We start from the raw sequence: 15,563 nt of genomic DNA, 5'->3' as shown, positions 1-15,563 counted from the left end.
TGTAAACAAAACAAAAAGGGTGTGTGTGTGCAGTGAAACGCAACCTCAGAAAGGGCGCTTAAAAACGGACGACCTGAGAACATCTGATCGAAAATCATTACGTAGCGTACTAGTAACAAAGTGCAGTGTAAACAATTACGCGTGTGGCACACATTCGCAGTGAGAACGTAATAAAACCCACAAGACGCTAACGACCGCGGTTTACGGACGTTCCCGTAAAGCACCGGCAGTGTACTCCAATTACAACAACACAAGTAAATGTGCGGATCAAGAAAAGATCAACAGTTGGGGAATGTGACAATACGGGACGTGCATACAAAAAAGAAATCTTCGAGCTAAACCGTATCCGGCTTTAGCATTTCCGGGAAACCACAAACATAAAGGTGTTGATAAGAGTGCGAACTAGTGGAGTAGTACGTGTCCAGCTTATTGACGTGTGTTGATACGGTGATCGGTAGCCAATGGTCATCGCCCCTGAAGACCCGATTATCCAACGAAAAAGCGTGGCGGCAATACTACCCAAGCAGCGGATCTGAAGGCGACCAGAAGACAGGGGTACTGACGACACCGCGGGGGATCACCTGAAGACGACCTCGAGGAGGACAAGCAGGGGCGTTGTAAGAGCAGCAACGGCACGACGACACCCATCCAGATCGGCAGCGACAGCCCAGTTACTTTATCCACCGGTTACGCAAAGTGAGTAGTATGGATATCATATTTAAAAGCAACCCGAAAGGCAATTGCAAGCTATGCAAGAACCCCGATGAGTGGGACACACAAGTTAATTGTATTGAGTGTGACAGATGGTTACATCTCAAATGTCTGAAGCTAGAAGGTCCCGTTAAAAAATATGTGTGTCCAAAATGCTACACAATAGCTGAGGAACGCAAGGGAAATAGGGAGGCCTTAATGCAAACAGAGAGGCTACTAAAAGAAAAAACTGAAGCGGAAAAAAGAACTAGAGAAGAAAACGAAAGGTGTGAGAAGGAAATCGAAAGACTAGAAGACATATTAAGAAATGAAGAAATACATAACCAATCGGACACAACTCACCTACAAGACGACCTACAGACACTTACAACAAACGTAAATAAAATGGCAAACTTGGGTTTTGCTCCACACAAGAAGACAGTTTTAAAACTTCCGGATTTCTATGGCAATTATAGAACATGGCCTCGTTTTAAACTACTGTTCGAAGAAACCACTCGAACAGAAAAATTTTCGAATTTGGAAAACCTTACACGGCTCCAAATTCACCTTAAGGGAGATGCATTGCGATCCGTTAGCGGGTTGATGTTGAACCCAAGTAACGTGGATGCAATCTTGGAAAGATTGGGGAGGTTATATGGCAACCCAGTTAGCATTTTTAACGCCTTACTAAAAGACCTTATGGTGGTTAAACGGGCATCTTTGGAAAATCCATCTTCGATTATTGAGTTCTGTAACGCACTGAATAACATGGTGGAAAATATGACCATGTTGAACCAAACGGAGTACTTGATGGACCAAAGGCTCCTTACAGATCTGGTCGCAAAACTCTCTCCGGACCTTAAAACCAGGTGGCTCAGAGATTCACTTAACGAGGAAGGTGACAAAATCAAAACCTTGAAAGATTTCAGCAAATGGTTGAAACCAACAGAAGACGTGGCGATCACACTTCTTGCTATGGAAGGTGGTCAAAGAGACAGACCGGCGAGGCTGAATACTCACTATTCAGCCAGCCATCAAATTTCAAATAAAGGCTGTCTAATTTGCAGCCGTCCTCATGAAACCATATCTTGTTACAAGCTAAAGAATGCCTCAGTAAACGAAAGATGGAAAATGCTGAAGGAGAAAAACGTTTGCACTAACTGCTGCAAATTCTCTAACCATGCGGCCATTAACTGTCGCTCAAGGCCGCAGTGTACAGTGGATGGTTGTGGACGACGACACAACACCATATTGCATGAAGAAAAATTCAACTCAATGGGCGCGGCGTCAAAAGCACATTTAAATTTTCATCAAAACTCGGAACAATACCTATTTCAAGTTCTGCCAATAACTGTCTATAACGAAAACAACTCCATCGAAACATTTGCATTGATAGACCCAGGATCCTCAACGAGCCTCATGACAGAAAGCCTAAGACAGAAACTAAATCTGCATGGCCCAAGGAAGCCGTTAACACTCTCGTGGACAAATGGATGCAACCAGGTAGAGGATACAAGCACGTCGGTATCTCTGAAACTCAGAGGTCCAAACGGCAGGCTGCTTTATGTCAAGGACATTAGGACAGTAAAAGAACTGGACCTACCCACTCAAAGCATCAATGCAAACGTGTTGAAGAGAAAATTTTCCCACTTAAAGACGGTAAATATTTCAAGCTACAAAAATGCTAAACCCACCATTCTGTTAGGACTTCCACATGCTTATTACACGCAAGCTGTGGAGTCCAAATCAGGAGCGCCCAATGAACCAGTGGCACACAAAACACGCATTGGTTGGGTCGTATTTGGAAAGTGCAGAGATGGTGATGCAAAAGAAAATCAACATCTTTTCACAATACAGGATAAGAAAGAGGAGGAAGAAAAGTCAATGAGGGACCTGATGAAAAGGTTTTTTTCAACAGAAGAATTTGGCGTAAGGGAAACCAAATTCACCCCAAAATCAAAGGACCATGAAAGAGCCCTAAGTGTAATGAATGACACACTGAAATATACAAATAATCAGTATGAGATTGGCCTACTTTGGAAAGATCCCAATGTATCCTTACCAAGCAGCTACGCACAGGCGCTAAGAAGGCTCGAAAGTCAAGAACGGAAAATGAAAGGTAATGACGAGATGAAAACCTGGTATAAAAATCAAATTACTGATTATGTTCAGAAAGGTTACGCTCGTAAACTAACACCATTTGAATTGCTGAATAGAGATCCAAAGATCAATTACATTCCCCATTTTATGGTCATCAATCCAAATAAGCCAACTCCAAAACCAAGACTGGTTTTCGATGCAGCTGCAAAGAACGAAGGGATTTCACTTAACTCTACTCTCTTGTCCGGACCAGACGCCACTACGTCAATTTTTGGAGTATTAATCCGCTTTCGCGAATACCCTATCGCCTGTTCAGGGGACATCAAGGAGATGTTCCATCAGATACGGATCCGCAAAGAAGATCAAGTGGCTCAACGATTTTTATTCAGGGATAATCCACGCAACGAACCCCAAGTATACGTTATGAACGTCATGACCTTCGGTGCCACATGCTCTCCTGCTTGTGCCCAGTTCGTTAAAAATGAAAACGCCTTAAAATATAAAGACAAATACCCCACTGCAGTGGAAGCAATAGTAAAAAACCACTATGTTGATGATTATCTTGATAGTTTTCGGACTATCAATGATGCAATCAAGACTATTAACGAGGTTTGCCTCATACATGATAGAGCGCATTTCTTTATGAGAAATTTCGTTTCTAACTGTCAGGAGGTAATAAGAAGCATCCCAGATGATAGATCCTCACAACAAGAGCTGCTGCACATCTCTAATAAAGATATGAATTTTGAGAAAATTTTGGGGCAATACTGGGACAAAACAAACGATGTGTTAAGGTATAAGCTTAAGCATACCCCGTGTTCCATAATTTCAAAAAGAGAAATGCTAGCCTACTTGATGAAAATATATGACCCATTGGGGCTAGCGGCAAACTATACTACGCAAGCGAAGGTCATCATCCAAGAAATTTGGAAAACAGAACTGGATTGGGATAGCCCAGTACCAGAACGCATAATGGAACAATGGCAAAGATGGAAGGAAAGAATAAAGGAACTAGAACACATACAAATACCTAGATGCTACTCGGTGGCTAGCAATATCGAAGTAACTGAGTTACACACTTTCGTTGATGCTTCGGAGAAAGCGTTCGCAGCAGTAGTGTACTTAAGAACATTAACAGAAAAGGGGATTGACGTAAACATAGTGGCGGCAAAAACGAGAGTGGCACCAATAAAACCACTCTCAATTCCTAAGCTGGAACTTCAAGCAGCAGTACTCGGAGTCAGACTCGCCGAGACTGTTAAGGAGGAATTAAGAATTACCACTGATAGGGACTATTATTGGTCAGATTCCAAAACCGTCCTAGGATGGATCAATGCCGATCCACAAAAGTACAAACAATTTGTGGCGGTAAGAATTGGAGAGATTTTAGATACTACCAATGCTAGTCAATGGAAGTGGGTCTCCTCCGAAAGTAATCCTGCAGACGAAGCAACCAAGGTAGTTACAAGAAAATCTATATGGCTGAATGGCCCAGTATTTCTTAAACAAAGGGAAATTGAATATAGGGACCCCAAGCTAATCATTACTCATGAAGAAATCCGTCCAAATCTTATGATTAAAACCATAGAGAAGAGAACATTCAACTTTATAAAAACCGAATGGTGTTCAAATTGGCTAAGACTGAAGAGATCACTGGCAATCAATTTAAAATATATAGAATTTTTGAAAAGCAAGGTCAAGCGATTAGCATTTTCCCCGATAGTAGAAAAGGAAAACCTGGATAAAGCAGAAAAACTCCTATTGCAAAAGGCACAATGGGAGATATACGAAGATGATTTAGTTCAGCTTTCACTCAATGGACAAGTCTCTAAAAACAGCACAATAAAGAATCTCAATCCACAAGTAATAGAAGGACTACTACGAGCAAGGGGACGATTAGCAAATATATGCTACCTCTCCGATGACGTGAAACAACCCATAATATTACCTAAGAGGCATCACGTGACAGAATTGATCATACAGCATTATCATGAACGCTACATGCATAAAAAAATGGAAGCAGTTATTGCGGCAATCCGGCAAAGGTTTTGGGTAATCGACCTTAGGGCCGTGGTAAGAAGCGTGATCAGCAAATGCCAGCGTTGCAAAAATGAACGCGCACGTCCCATTGCCCCGATGATGGCCCCCCTTCCAGAAAGCCGAGCCGCTGTGTTCAAAAAACCCTTCACCCATACAGGTGTAGATTACTTTGGACCCATGACAGTGTCAATCGGAAGAAGGGTAGAAAAAAGATGGGGAGCGATATTCACGTGTATGACAACGCGCGCTATACATTTAGAAATCGCTAAAGACTTAAGTACAAATTCCTTCATAATGTGCCTAAAAAATGTGCAGCATAGGCGTGGAAAGATTTGTCACATATACAGTGACAATGGTACAAACTTCGTTGGGGCAAACAGGCAAATAACGGAACTCATCGAAAGATGTGCAACCAACGGTATCAAATGGCACTTCAATCCCCCGGCCGCGCCTCACTTTGGAGGTGTATGGGAGAGAATGGTCCGAGAGGTCAAGAGCTTGCTGCCAAATAATGATAATATGCCAGAAGAAGTATTAAGATCGGCCTTTATCGAGATCGAATTTATTCTCAATAATAGACCTCTTACTCACATCCCCCTCGAAACTGAAGACGACGAACCTCTCACACCGTTTCACTTCTTGATAGGGTGTTCCGGAGAGGCCGAACCTACGCCAGCCGGGATTTCAGCAGCTGAAGCTAGCAGAAACAACTGGAAGAAGGCACAAGTTATCACCCAAAACTATTGGGAACGTTGGTTGAAGGAGTACCTCCCAACATTAGCCAAACGAGAAAAGTGGATAGAACGCTCAGACCCAATACAACCTGATGACATAGTCGTCTTCCCAGACGAACAACGCGTGGGTAGGTGGTTAAAGGGCCGGGTAGCAGAAGTTTATCCCGCTAAAGACGGGCAAGTTAGATCCGCAAAGATTAAAGTTGAAAACGGCGAATACAAACGCCCTGTGATCAACTTATCAGTACTAGAAGTAAAGGGCAAGAAAATTGCAGACGTACCTTCGTGGGGAGTTAAAAAACCGGTCAACATCGCCTACGTCAAGAAATTAGCTGAACAATTAAAAACTCCTCCTGCAAAAAGGAGGAAGCATCTCGTAAAACCTTATAATGGCCCGGTATCTATGCATTATAAGCCTGTTAGCCGCATGGAAACTAACAGACAATCTTTCAGTTAAACCAGTTGAAGAAGCTGGTATATTCTTCGACCACGAAGGAACGCTTCTCTTGAAAAGGGGTGTGTGGGAAACAACCTTCCACACGAAAATACACCCCGAAAATGACACAGAGACTTTACTGACAATGGAGAAAGAGGTGACCACAGTATTCAAGGCACTGAGCGACATGGACACTAATCTTCTAAATTTGAAATTGACATTACAACAAAACATTCGACACGCACTTCAACTCTCACAGACCGCAGTAAAAAGACGAACCAAACGATCTAGCGGCATATTTGGATTTTTGAAAGGTATTCTTTTTGGAGAAGACGATATTGACGAACAGTTAGCCCTCTTTAGAGCTTCTGAAGACCAGAAATTGAAACATATATCGGAAGACATGACTCATAAAATCAAGCAGGGTGACAGACTTAGAAACAAACTTAATATGAAAATAGACCACATGAACGAAGGTATTAAGAGTCTTAATAAAAGCTTCAATGAAAACAAAAAAAACGTACTTATAAAGCATGTCACAGAAACAATCATGCTAGCTGAAGACATAGTACAATACATTACGACAAGGTATCTAGAGTTAGAAATCCAGCCCCTTAGCATATTCGACTCGACGAAAATTTCCGAGAAGATACAATCAAGGTTACCCGATGGGTATATAATTCTAGACCACCCCCGAATTTCTAGCAAAGAGTTATTTAGGGGAGAAATAATAGTACATATTGAAAACGTCATCGTTTCGCAAGAGAGATTCGAAATATTCCATATCACTGTAATACCAAACCTAAAAAACTTTACAACTCTGGACTTAGATGAAAATGTAATAGCTATAAACGATATACACTATATATACCCTACAGATATTACGCGATACAATAGCACTCATCACGTGTCCTCCGATGTAGCCGTTAGAAGAGATTTGGATTGTATATCCTCATCTTTCAGACATATAAAAACAGAATGCTTGTGTGGTATAAAACCAATTAAAAACTCAATAACCAAATTTGTAAAGCTCTCCCAGCCGAACAAAATCCTATACTACTCTTCTCATCCTAACGAAATATACCTCAAATGTAACAAAACACTGACACATCCCGCGTATCAAGCTGGGGTAATAACACTTAGCCAAGACTGTAAAATACAGACCAAGAACATAGAAATCCAGCCAACCATGAAAATTGAAGCTGTAGAAACAAAAATGTATTTCAAGCCGCTGGCCAAAATACTGAATTTAAGCGCAGAGCAAAAAGAAGAAACAAATATGGATCAGCTCTACCTCATAATAATTACAAGTACAATAGCCTGCGTCGCCACTTTAATATTAGGAATAACCATAGCATTTATTATCAAACAAGTACGAGCTAAAATGTACACTTTACGCCCCCCGCCGTTTAAACCGTCACCAAATAGTAACCCCTCTACGAGGAATTACGGGGGTCAGGATGTTGATGACAGCACCGCATAATTAGGTCATCACGGCCTGGGAACTGACCGACCGAACGAAAACAATTGTAAGCAAATCTAATGTAAACAATATCGACCAAATAAAAACTGCTGATCGCGATCGATCAGCAGAAAATTAGTATATAAGTCAGGAATAAGCATGAATAAATCGACTTTCAAGCACAAGAACTCAAAGACTAAGTTGTTTGTCTGTTCCAAGCCAAGTCGGACGGTAAAATCCTCCTGTCTTGGCGCTTCCCAACGAGTTCAGACTCGGTGCGGAAAATATAGGGAGTGTGGTTTGGATTCGCCACAGAGCGGCATACCATCTACAAAACAATCGATCTCAAAACCCTTGACAGGAGGTTTTACATTGCTAAAATAAAATCAAACATACACACTAATGAGAACACGGAACAATCAATTGATTGTAATGGAAAACTTAGCGACTTTTCAACACTTACCGATAATATTGCTGCAAACATGTAGCCACACCTCTGTACCACAGACTTCCTCCACCGATGGACGTTACCACCGCTTCCGTCGATTTCGACACCGGTGTGTGCATCAGCGTCCGGGGATCGCGTAGCAATTTGCAGTGCTGCCTAATGTGGGCAAGTAAAAGGGCCAAAGCTCTATGAGTTTGGCCGGTCTGTAGTGCCCACAGTCTCAAGCCATCCTCAAACGACGCTTCGCCGAACGGACGATCTTGCAGCGGCACCTCGTGCGGCAAACCACCGTCCGTATCGGTATCATCACCGCTGCTGTAGCCCATCGCACCTTCCTCCTCACTATCGCTCATCGATGATAGGAGATTTTCTGTACAGTAAAAAAAAATAGACACAACGAACGTCAAGTTATTGATAAAGAATGAATTAAAATCATCTCCACTTAGCGGACACTTCCATATGTTCGAAGCCTTCGTCGCTTACCAATGGCAAAGCATCAACAGACACGTGACTATCTAAAATAGCCAAAAGAAATTCATTAACAACACTTGGCACGACTTGGAACACTTTCGATCAATCCTTTTTTTTTTGCTCTTTTTGCATTACACTTACCCATTGTTGTGGATTGCGGAAGGCTAGCACGTGCACATTCCTCCTCCCATTCCGGCAAGCGCCGCTTCAGCAAACGATCACGTGCATGGTACACCATACTTCTTCGCTTATCACGACGTGTTGCCATTATCACAGCACTTGCTTAATTTTCGCACAAATTGATTGAAAATTTGACGGGATCGGTAGGAACGGATTGTGTACTCTATGATGATCAAATCGCGTTAGAAGCTTCGATTACACTTCGAACAATACGCGCCAAACGCGATCGAATCAGACAACATTCACATAATAGAAAAGGACCACACGACATGCACATGAAAGGGAACATAGTTTGATAGGCGCTCATAGGACCGAATATACACGCAAGTGTGTTCGGTACCGGCCCTAACCGAGAGAGTACACTCCACTCAAATCACGATTGGCAGCGAGCTACACGCGCGTAAAAGGGAACGATATAAAAGCGAAAGCGAGAAAGGATTAGTTCATGAGCGCCCGTGAGTTGCATGTATGGCGAAAGCCAGAGAATTGAGTGATTTTTTGATCGCATTGCGCTGCAGGAAGATGCGAGTGCGCGAGATACGAACGCACAAAATGCGAGCACAAGAGATGCGTGCCGTACGCACCTGTATTGTCGCTTAAAACTCTCAAACGGGTAACACACGGACAATCACATACACTACACACACTTAACACAGTACACTACGCACTGTACACTTACTTCGCACAGCAAGCACAGATCGCTTCACGTTCAACTAAGCGTACGTAAATCTTCGTGTGTGTATGGTGGGGTCAGTGGCTTGACTTTGGCCGTAATCATCCACCTGGAGCGCGTATCGAGAACGTTCGATTCGCATCGTGGTTGGCGACAGAATGAGAAGAACAGTTTATAAAATTTATAAAAAAAAATAAATCATAACTACGAGATTCCAAGCAGGAAAACATTATCTAATGCGTTACTTCTGTCGACATATCAAGCAACGATACTAACCGTTAGAGAAAAATTAAAATTAGCCAAAGCCATTGCTTTAACAACAGACGCGTGGACTAATGTTAACATCCCCGCGGTGCAAAATATGAGAACCCCACTCACGGATCTCAAAGTTGCAGTGTTTCTCCCTACCTCCGCGATATTTTTTACCCTTTTGGTCCAAGTTCTGCTTTGTCGCGCGATTACATTTGTTCTTACTCCATGGTTTGCTTGGTTTTTTGTTATTTTCTCGTGCGAACTCACTTTGTGCTGCTTCTTCTAGTCTTAGCTTGATTCTTGTTCACGAAGAAGTTGTTTTCACCGTGTGTTTTGACAGTTTAATTATGTTCCATTTTTCAAAGCGGTAAGTTCGGTTTGCTGCATTCTCGTATTTATTAATAAAGTATACTTAAATCTGTTTTAGAATAAACCATCATGTCTAAGCGTTCGAAACAGACGGGAAATTTTTATAAGAAGAGGGCTCGGTTGATGGATGAGGTCGAAAGGAATGTGGATGCATTAAACATCACGCTTGAAACGGCTTCGACTTCTGTTTGGCCGGACCTTGGAGTGGGTAAGTAGAAACAATGAAATTGAATGTTTCCAGCAATCTACGAACAAATCAGCTTAGCCACCGTTAGCTTAAAGAAAGTGATTAAAATAGTGTGTGTGTGTGTGTGTGTGTGTGTGTGTGTGTGTGTGTGTGTGTGTGTGTGTGTGTGTGTGTGTGTGTGTGTGTGTGTGTGTGTGTGTGTGTGTGTGTGTGTGTGTGTGTGTGTGTGTGTGTGTGTGTCTGGCAAGGGGGGAGTTAATTTCTTAAGGAAAATATCCGTTTAGTTGTTGGGTATAATCTGGAATTCAGGATCCATGTTAGGCGAGGTTTAGTCAGGTCCTTGGTACATACAAACCATCATTTTTAATATTCCCTTTTATTTCCATCTCTAGAAGTTACACCAGAAGATTTGGAATTGTTGTTTGCAGGATGTAGTTCGGCAGAGCCAACAACATCTACCACTACAACAACATCGAACGCAACCACGACTTCGAACGATTTTCATGAATTTGAAGATATCTATGATTCGGCAGATGTTGTGACTGATGCCAATGATCGCTTCGAATTCATGAAAAATTTGAATTTGAAGGATGCACTTGTGCATCTTATCATTCTTGGCCGTGCTTCACGTTTTTTAACAGAAGGCTTCCTTGCCATCTTAAGGAAGTTCTTTAAAGCTAAAGTCCCTAAAACAAAAAGAACTTTTCTAAAAACTAAAGCCGATATTAAATCAGAAATTACACCAATTAATGGGGGTAAATTATGGTACCGTGGCATAGAAAAAGTGCTTCTTAAATATTTTGAGTAAGTATTTTTCAAACATATTGGTACTAAATGAAATTTCTCATTCGATGTGTGTATATTACAGAGATATTGATCCTGAACCGGACATATTTACCATCGATGTTTCTATCGACGGGCTTCCACTGTTTAGAAGTTCCCGTAAACAGCTTTGGCCAATACAAATAAGGGTGGTCGAATTACCAGGAGGCCCGAAGAAACCCCATAGTATTGAAGAATTTTTGAATCCTTTGGTGAAGGAAATAAACGATCTCCAAAAAAGAGGCCTTCAGTTTAAGCATAAGTTGGTGCCAATGGTTCTTCGGGCTTTTATTGCAGATTCGCCGATGCGGGCCACTTTGAAAGGTATGTTTATGATTTTACTAAGGAAGTAATTATAGCTTCCATACCATATGTTTCACCAACTTTTCCATCCGTATATTTGCAGCTACAATGAATTTCAATGCCAGACATGGATGCTTGAAATGCACATGTGTTGGGACAACTATTCAGGTTGGACCTAATAAAAAAAAAATTATTTTAGATTCCATCGATGCACCTCCACGCACGAACGTTGGATTTAGGCAAAGAGATGACAAAGCTCATCATAAAGAATGGTGCAGTCCTTTGGAAGCCATCGATGACTTTGATATGGTCGAAGGAATGCCAGTGTCCGACAGGTTGCATTTATTGGATGAGGGAATATTTCAAAAAATACTAGTAGGGTTTTTGAACAACACTTTCGAACTATTAGGCCATATTTATCCTCGTCAGAAGGAAGTAGTATCTGCCTATATAATCAAAATTAAGCTTCCCTATGAAATACCTCGTAGAATCCGGTCCCTTGATGAAATTGCGCAATGGAAAGCTACTGAATACCGCATCTTCTTCCATTATTTAAGCGTAGTTATACTAGAAGATTTTTATCAATATGAAGGTTCATTTAACCATTTTTTTATGTTATTTTCTGCGATAACAATATTTTCTTCAAGGGCCCATCAACAATATTGGTCTCTGGCAAAAATAATGTTGGACGAATTCTTTAGACACTTTGGGAAATATTATGGACGGTCTAACATAACCAGCAATGTTCATAACCTTCAGCATGTTGCTCATGAAGTTGAAAAGCTTGGGCCTCTGGATTTATATTCCGCATACGATTATGAAAATAATTTAAGATTTATTAAGCAAGACGTAAAATCAGGCACTAATATAGTTGAACAAGTAGCTGGTCGTCTAACCGAACGCAGTCAAGTAGTAAAAGCCAAAAACATCGCGAAACTTATATACCCGAGACTTAGACCAAACGGCCGTTTCTTTATTACCGAGGATTTTTCCCTTCACACACAGTTCCAGAACCAATGGTTTTTAACTGAAGAAAGGAATATTATTAAATTTGTAAAAGCAAAGAAAGATGCTTGTGATTCCTTTATAATTGTTGGCGATTTAATCGAATCATGTGAGGAACTTTTTAATGTAGTGTCTGATGAGGACAATGTGATAACAGATATACATTTATCATCGACTGAAATTTGTATCTACAAAGTTAAGCTTAATGTTCCTACAATAAGGGTAGAGGTCCCCTGTACATCTGTGCTATGTAAGCTCGTTCCAATTTTTAAACCATCGCGGTCTTTATTGCAAATGCCTGTAAGGACAACACCCCAGCCAAATTCAATAGCTTTATTTCCTTTGTTACACACGTTTAGGAACGCATAATATGTAAAATAGTTTATTAAAAATTATTCAACAAAAAACAAGTCGTTTATTTATTTACTAATCGTGATTTTAACTTTAATAAATGACATGATTTTTATTAATTTAAAATTTCAGTTAAATAAATAACTTTGGTTTTTGCGGCACCGCATCGAACTCAAAATAGAAAAGAGCTTATGGGTACCAACTGTAAAAGTAAACGAACGAACATGTTTTAATAGTTCACGTATATTTAACTAAACATTATTTATAGAGCCCAGGTCTATTCCATCTCTTATAAAACTAATATGTTCCTAACAAAGTAATAGTCAACAATACTAAAATAACTTAACTAGTTCGTTTGTTTTTTGTTTCGCTTGTGCGCTTTATGCACTACGCTTTTAGTTATTCCTCTTGTTAAGCTTGCACTTTTTGCATTACTAATTTTGTTTTTTAAGAATTGCTCGACATCTTTTTCTGTTGTCTGGGCACCTCCTACCCATTTGAAGACATTCAGAATGTTTCGGTATGCCACTAACGCTACCTTTTCCGAGCCATTTCGCGAAACACCTCTCCAATTGCACTGTACCACAAACTTACGACAGAACACATTGTAAAATGATTCGTGAATCCTTTGAAATTTATCTGTTGATTGCATTTGTGCTTTTAACCAGTTTTCTAACGCTTCTGCATTAGATGTTAATGAAAGACTGGACTCTAAACTGTCCAGTTGTTGCTTGTTGGTAACGACCGCAGGATGAAACATCGGTCGCTGGACAGTGCTTTCTGTTTCCAGGTTAATTTCGCTGCTTCTTTCCTTAAATGCATTCGTATTTACAATATCCTTTATTGCAACAGAAATGCCAGCCACCACCGTGGTCATTCGTGCCGTTTGCACAAGATTTGCTTGTGTAGCAGATTTGATAAGCTGCAACTCCTGCAAAATGTTTTCTCCAGGATTGTTCGCCATTTTTTTCTTGACTGTAACATTACCAAAATATTAAATGGAAATATTTTAACAATTTGTGGTAACTACTTACTTTTGTGAACTAAATTATCGTTTAACTAAGCGTATTGTAATCGCAAAATTTAAGCAGTCCACAATCTGTTTCGGCGTACATAAACAAGTGCATTCACGTTTGAATCTTCAACATAGAATGGAAAAGGTTTTGCATGAAAAACAGTCAACCTTATGTCATATAGAGGCTAAAAATAATTCAAGTGAATATTTTCTTGGAGATTGTTAAATTATTTCGCCGTAAAGTTATAATTTAGAACATATATTTATTTCTGATTTAAATATAATTTAAAATAATGACGACAATGCCCTTTTTCAAATAGTTTTAGGCTTTAAAAAGAAATATAACACACATACACCATCAATAATATTGACATTATGGCTGCTGTCACAATTATTGACCGACCTGTCTCAAAGCAATGTTAGCGCGTTTGACAGTTCAATCATTGTTGGTGTTTGCAGCAGCCATGGCGAGCAAAAGAAATCTGTTTGCCAAAAAAGTTGTCTTTACAAGGCAAAATAGCTAGTTCATGTAAGTTTAATTGTAATATAATGTCCCATTAAGTATTTTTTAACAGGTGTGTCGCAAATTCTAAGCGTGATGTGAATAACAAGACGAAAAAAGGATCCTCGAAATTGCTCAACATCTAGCAATCAACAGCACCATGGTATGTTGGAAAATGTCTTTCCCGATTGTGTTTATTTCCTAATTTGTTTGGGTTATCTATTCTAGCTTCACTGCATTACCAATAAATGCATTTATTCTACGCTGTGCCATTCAACTATGGTGTAAAATACTTCATGAACACACGGAGGAAATCATCACACGAAGAAGTGCCGGTACAGAAGGAAAAAGGCCCCCGAAAGAGTGATAAATTAGTCGATGAAGTGAAGATTATTATTATAATGCGTTGTAAATTGCTTATTGTTACGTTAAATGTTAAAATATATCCCTTTTTTGAAACGATGGAGTGTTTCATTTTGCATTTGGGGCTAGGAGCGGATGGTCCGGGGTAGGAAACGAACGAAAAAGCGGGGAAAGGGGGGGCTGGGCACTCAGAGACACTCAAAATCACTCATCGTCACTCAAAATCATGTCGCACGCTTGCTTAACCGCCGTCTTCCTTTAAGCAATCGTTAAGCAAAGGTTAAGCAAACGTGTGACGCGATTTCGCGTCGCGGGGATGATAAGCTTTTGTGCGGTGACATCACATTTTATTAATGAAAATGGAAAATTAGATTCCTATCTTTTAGAATGCTCCCAGTTATTTGAAGATCATACTGGCCATAATATACAATCTTGGATAAATGAAGTGATGGAAAATTTTGACATAAAAGAAAAGGTTGTTGCTATTGTCACAGATAATGCTAAAAACATAACATTCGCTGTTTCTATGTTAAATATACAGCACATTGCTTGTTTTGCGCATTCATTAAATTTAATTATCAAAAATGGAATTCTAAAAACTATATCAAAAACAATTGAAAAAGTTAAAGCAATTTATCGTCATTTTAAGAAAAGCTCCAAATCATGTCTTAAACTTCAAGAAATGCAAACACATTTAAAAGTTCCAGTTTTAAAATTAAAACAAGATGTAATAACACGCTGGAACTCAACTTAAGAAATGCTCAGTAGATTTTTGGTAAACAAAGAACCGATTCTTTCTTGCATAGGTATTTCAAACATCAAATCAAATCTGCAGGAAGTAGACTGGAAAATCATAGAGCAAGCAGTAGAATTATTAGAATTTTTTTATCTTGCCACACAGGACGTATGTGCAGAACAAGCACCCACAATTTCCAAAATAGTTGTATTGTACAAACAACTGAAGCTACAGTTGGAAAAGGCACGAAAAAATACTAAACTAGAAAAAAGAAATACGTAATTTAATAGATTTCATTTTACAAGGATTAGAATACAGATTTGAAATGACACCAGAAGGAATTATAGCTCAGTCTATTTTGCTTGATCCTAGATATAAAAAAGATGGATTTATGGGAGATGAAGAAAAGTATAACAAGGCGTAT

The 15,563-nt window shown here is 39.9% G+C and overlaps 2 protein-coding genes across 5 annotated transcripts; both read left to right on the top strand.

Annotated features, from left to right (window-relative positions):
• The first annotated feature begins 9,580 nt into the window (after positions 1-9,580).
• Positions 9,581-14,502, top strand: LOC125906602 (uncharacterized). 3 transcript variants are annotated; one of them, XR_007451961.1, is made up of 2 exons: positions 9,581-10,063; positions 14,101-14,502. XR_007451961.1 is itself a non-coding variant. In XM_049606208.1 (2 exons), exons 1-2 carry the CDS (start codon positions 9,925-9,927, stop codon positions 11,009-11,011), a joined length of 240 nt encoding a protein of 79 aa, XP_049462165.1. In that variant the 5' UTR covers positions 9,581-9,924; the 3' UTR covers positions 11,012-11,022. The 3 variants fall into 3 exon arrangements, 2 of the variants coding, with proteins under 2 accessions (XP_049462165.1, XP_049462164.1); XM_049606208.1 differs by lacking the exon at positions 14,101-14,502 and adding an exon at positions 10,911-11,022; XM_049606207.1 differs by lacking the exon at positions 14,101-14,502 and adding an exon at positions 10,435-11,022.
• Positions 11,038-14,502, top strand: LOC125906601 (uncharacterized). 2 transcript variants are annotated; one of them, XR_007451960.1, is made up of 3 exons: positions 11,038-11,188; positions 11,271-14,203; positions 14,269-14,502. XR_007451960.1 is itself a non-coding variant. In XM_049606206.1 (2 exons), exons 1-2 carry the CDS (start codon positions 11,137-11,139, stop codon positions 12,539-12,541), a joined length of 1,323 nt encoding a protein of 440 aa, XP_049462163.1. In that variant the 5' UTR covers positions 11,038-11,136; the 3' UTR covers positions 12,542-14,502. The 2 variants fall into 2 exon arrangements, 1 of the variants encoding a protein (XP_049462163.1); XM_049606206.1 differs by having other exon boundaries at positions 11,271-14,502.
• Positions 14,503-15,563: the final 1,061 nt, after the last annotated feature.

This window comes from Anopheles coluzzii, chromosome 2 (assembly GCF_943734685.1).
Source record: "Anopheles coluzzii chromosome 2, AcolN3, whole genome shotgun sequence".
NCBI classification, from domain to species: Eukaryota; Metazoa; Arthropoda; class Insecta; order Diptera; family Culicidae; genus Anopheles; species Anopheles coluzzii.
Note: the sequence above shows the minus strand (reverse complement) of the source record. Positions and strands in the feature narration are given on the sequence as shown.

Bases quoted from the DNA above. Each gene is read 5' to 3' on its own strand.
- LOC125906602 (XM_049606207.1), top strand. From the start codon at position 9,925: ATGTCTAAGCGTTCGAAACAGACGGGAAATTTTTATAAGAAGAGGGCT. The intron at 10,064-10,434 runs GTAAGTAGAAAC...TTCCATCTCTAG, and splicing joins TTGGCCGGACCTTGGAGTGG to AAGTTACACCAGAAGATTTG.
- LOC125906601 (XM_049606206.1), top strand. From the start codon at position 11,137: ATGGTTCTTCGGGCTTTTATTGCAGATTCGCCGATGCGGGCCACTTTG. The intron at 11,189-11,270 runs GTATGTTTATGA...GTATATTTGCAG, and splicing joins GATGCGGGCCACTTTGAAAG to CTACAATGAATTTCAATGCC.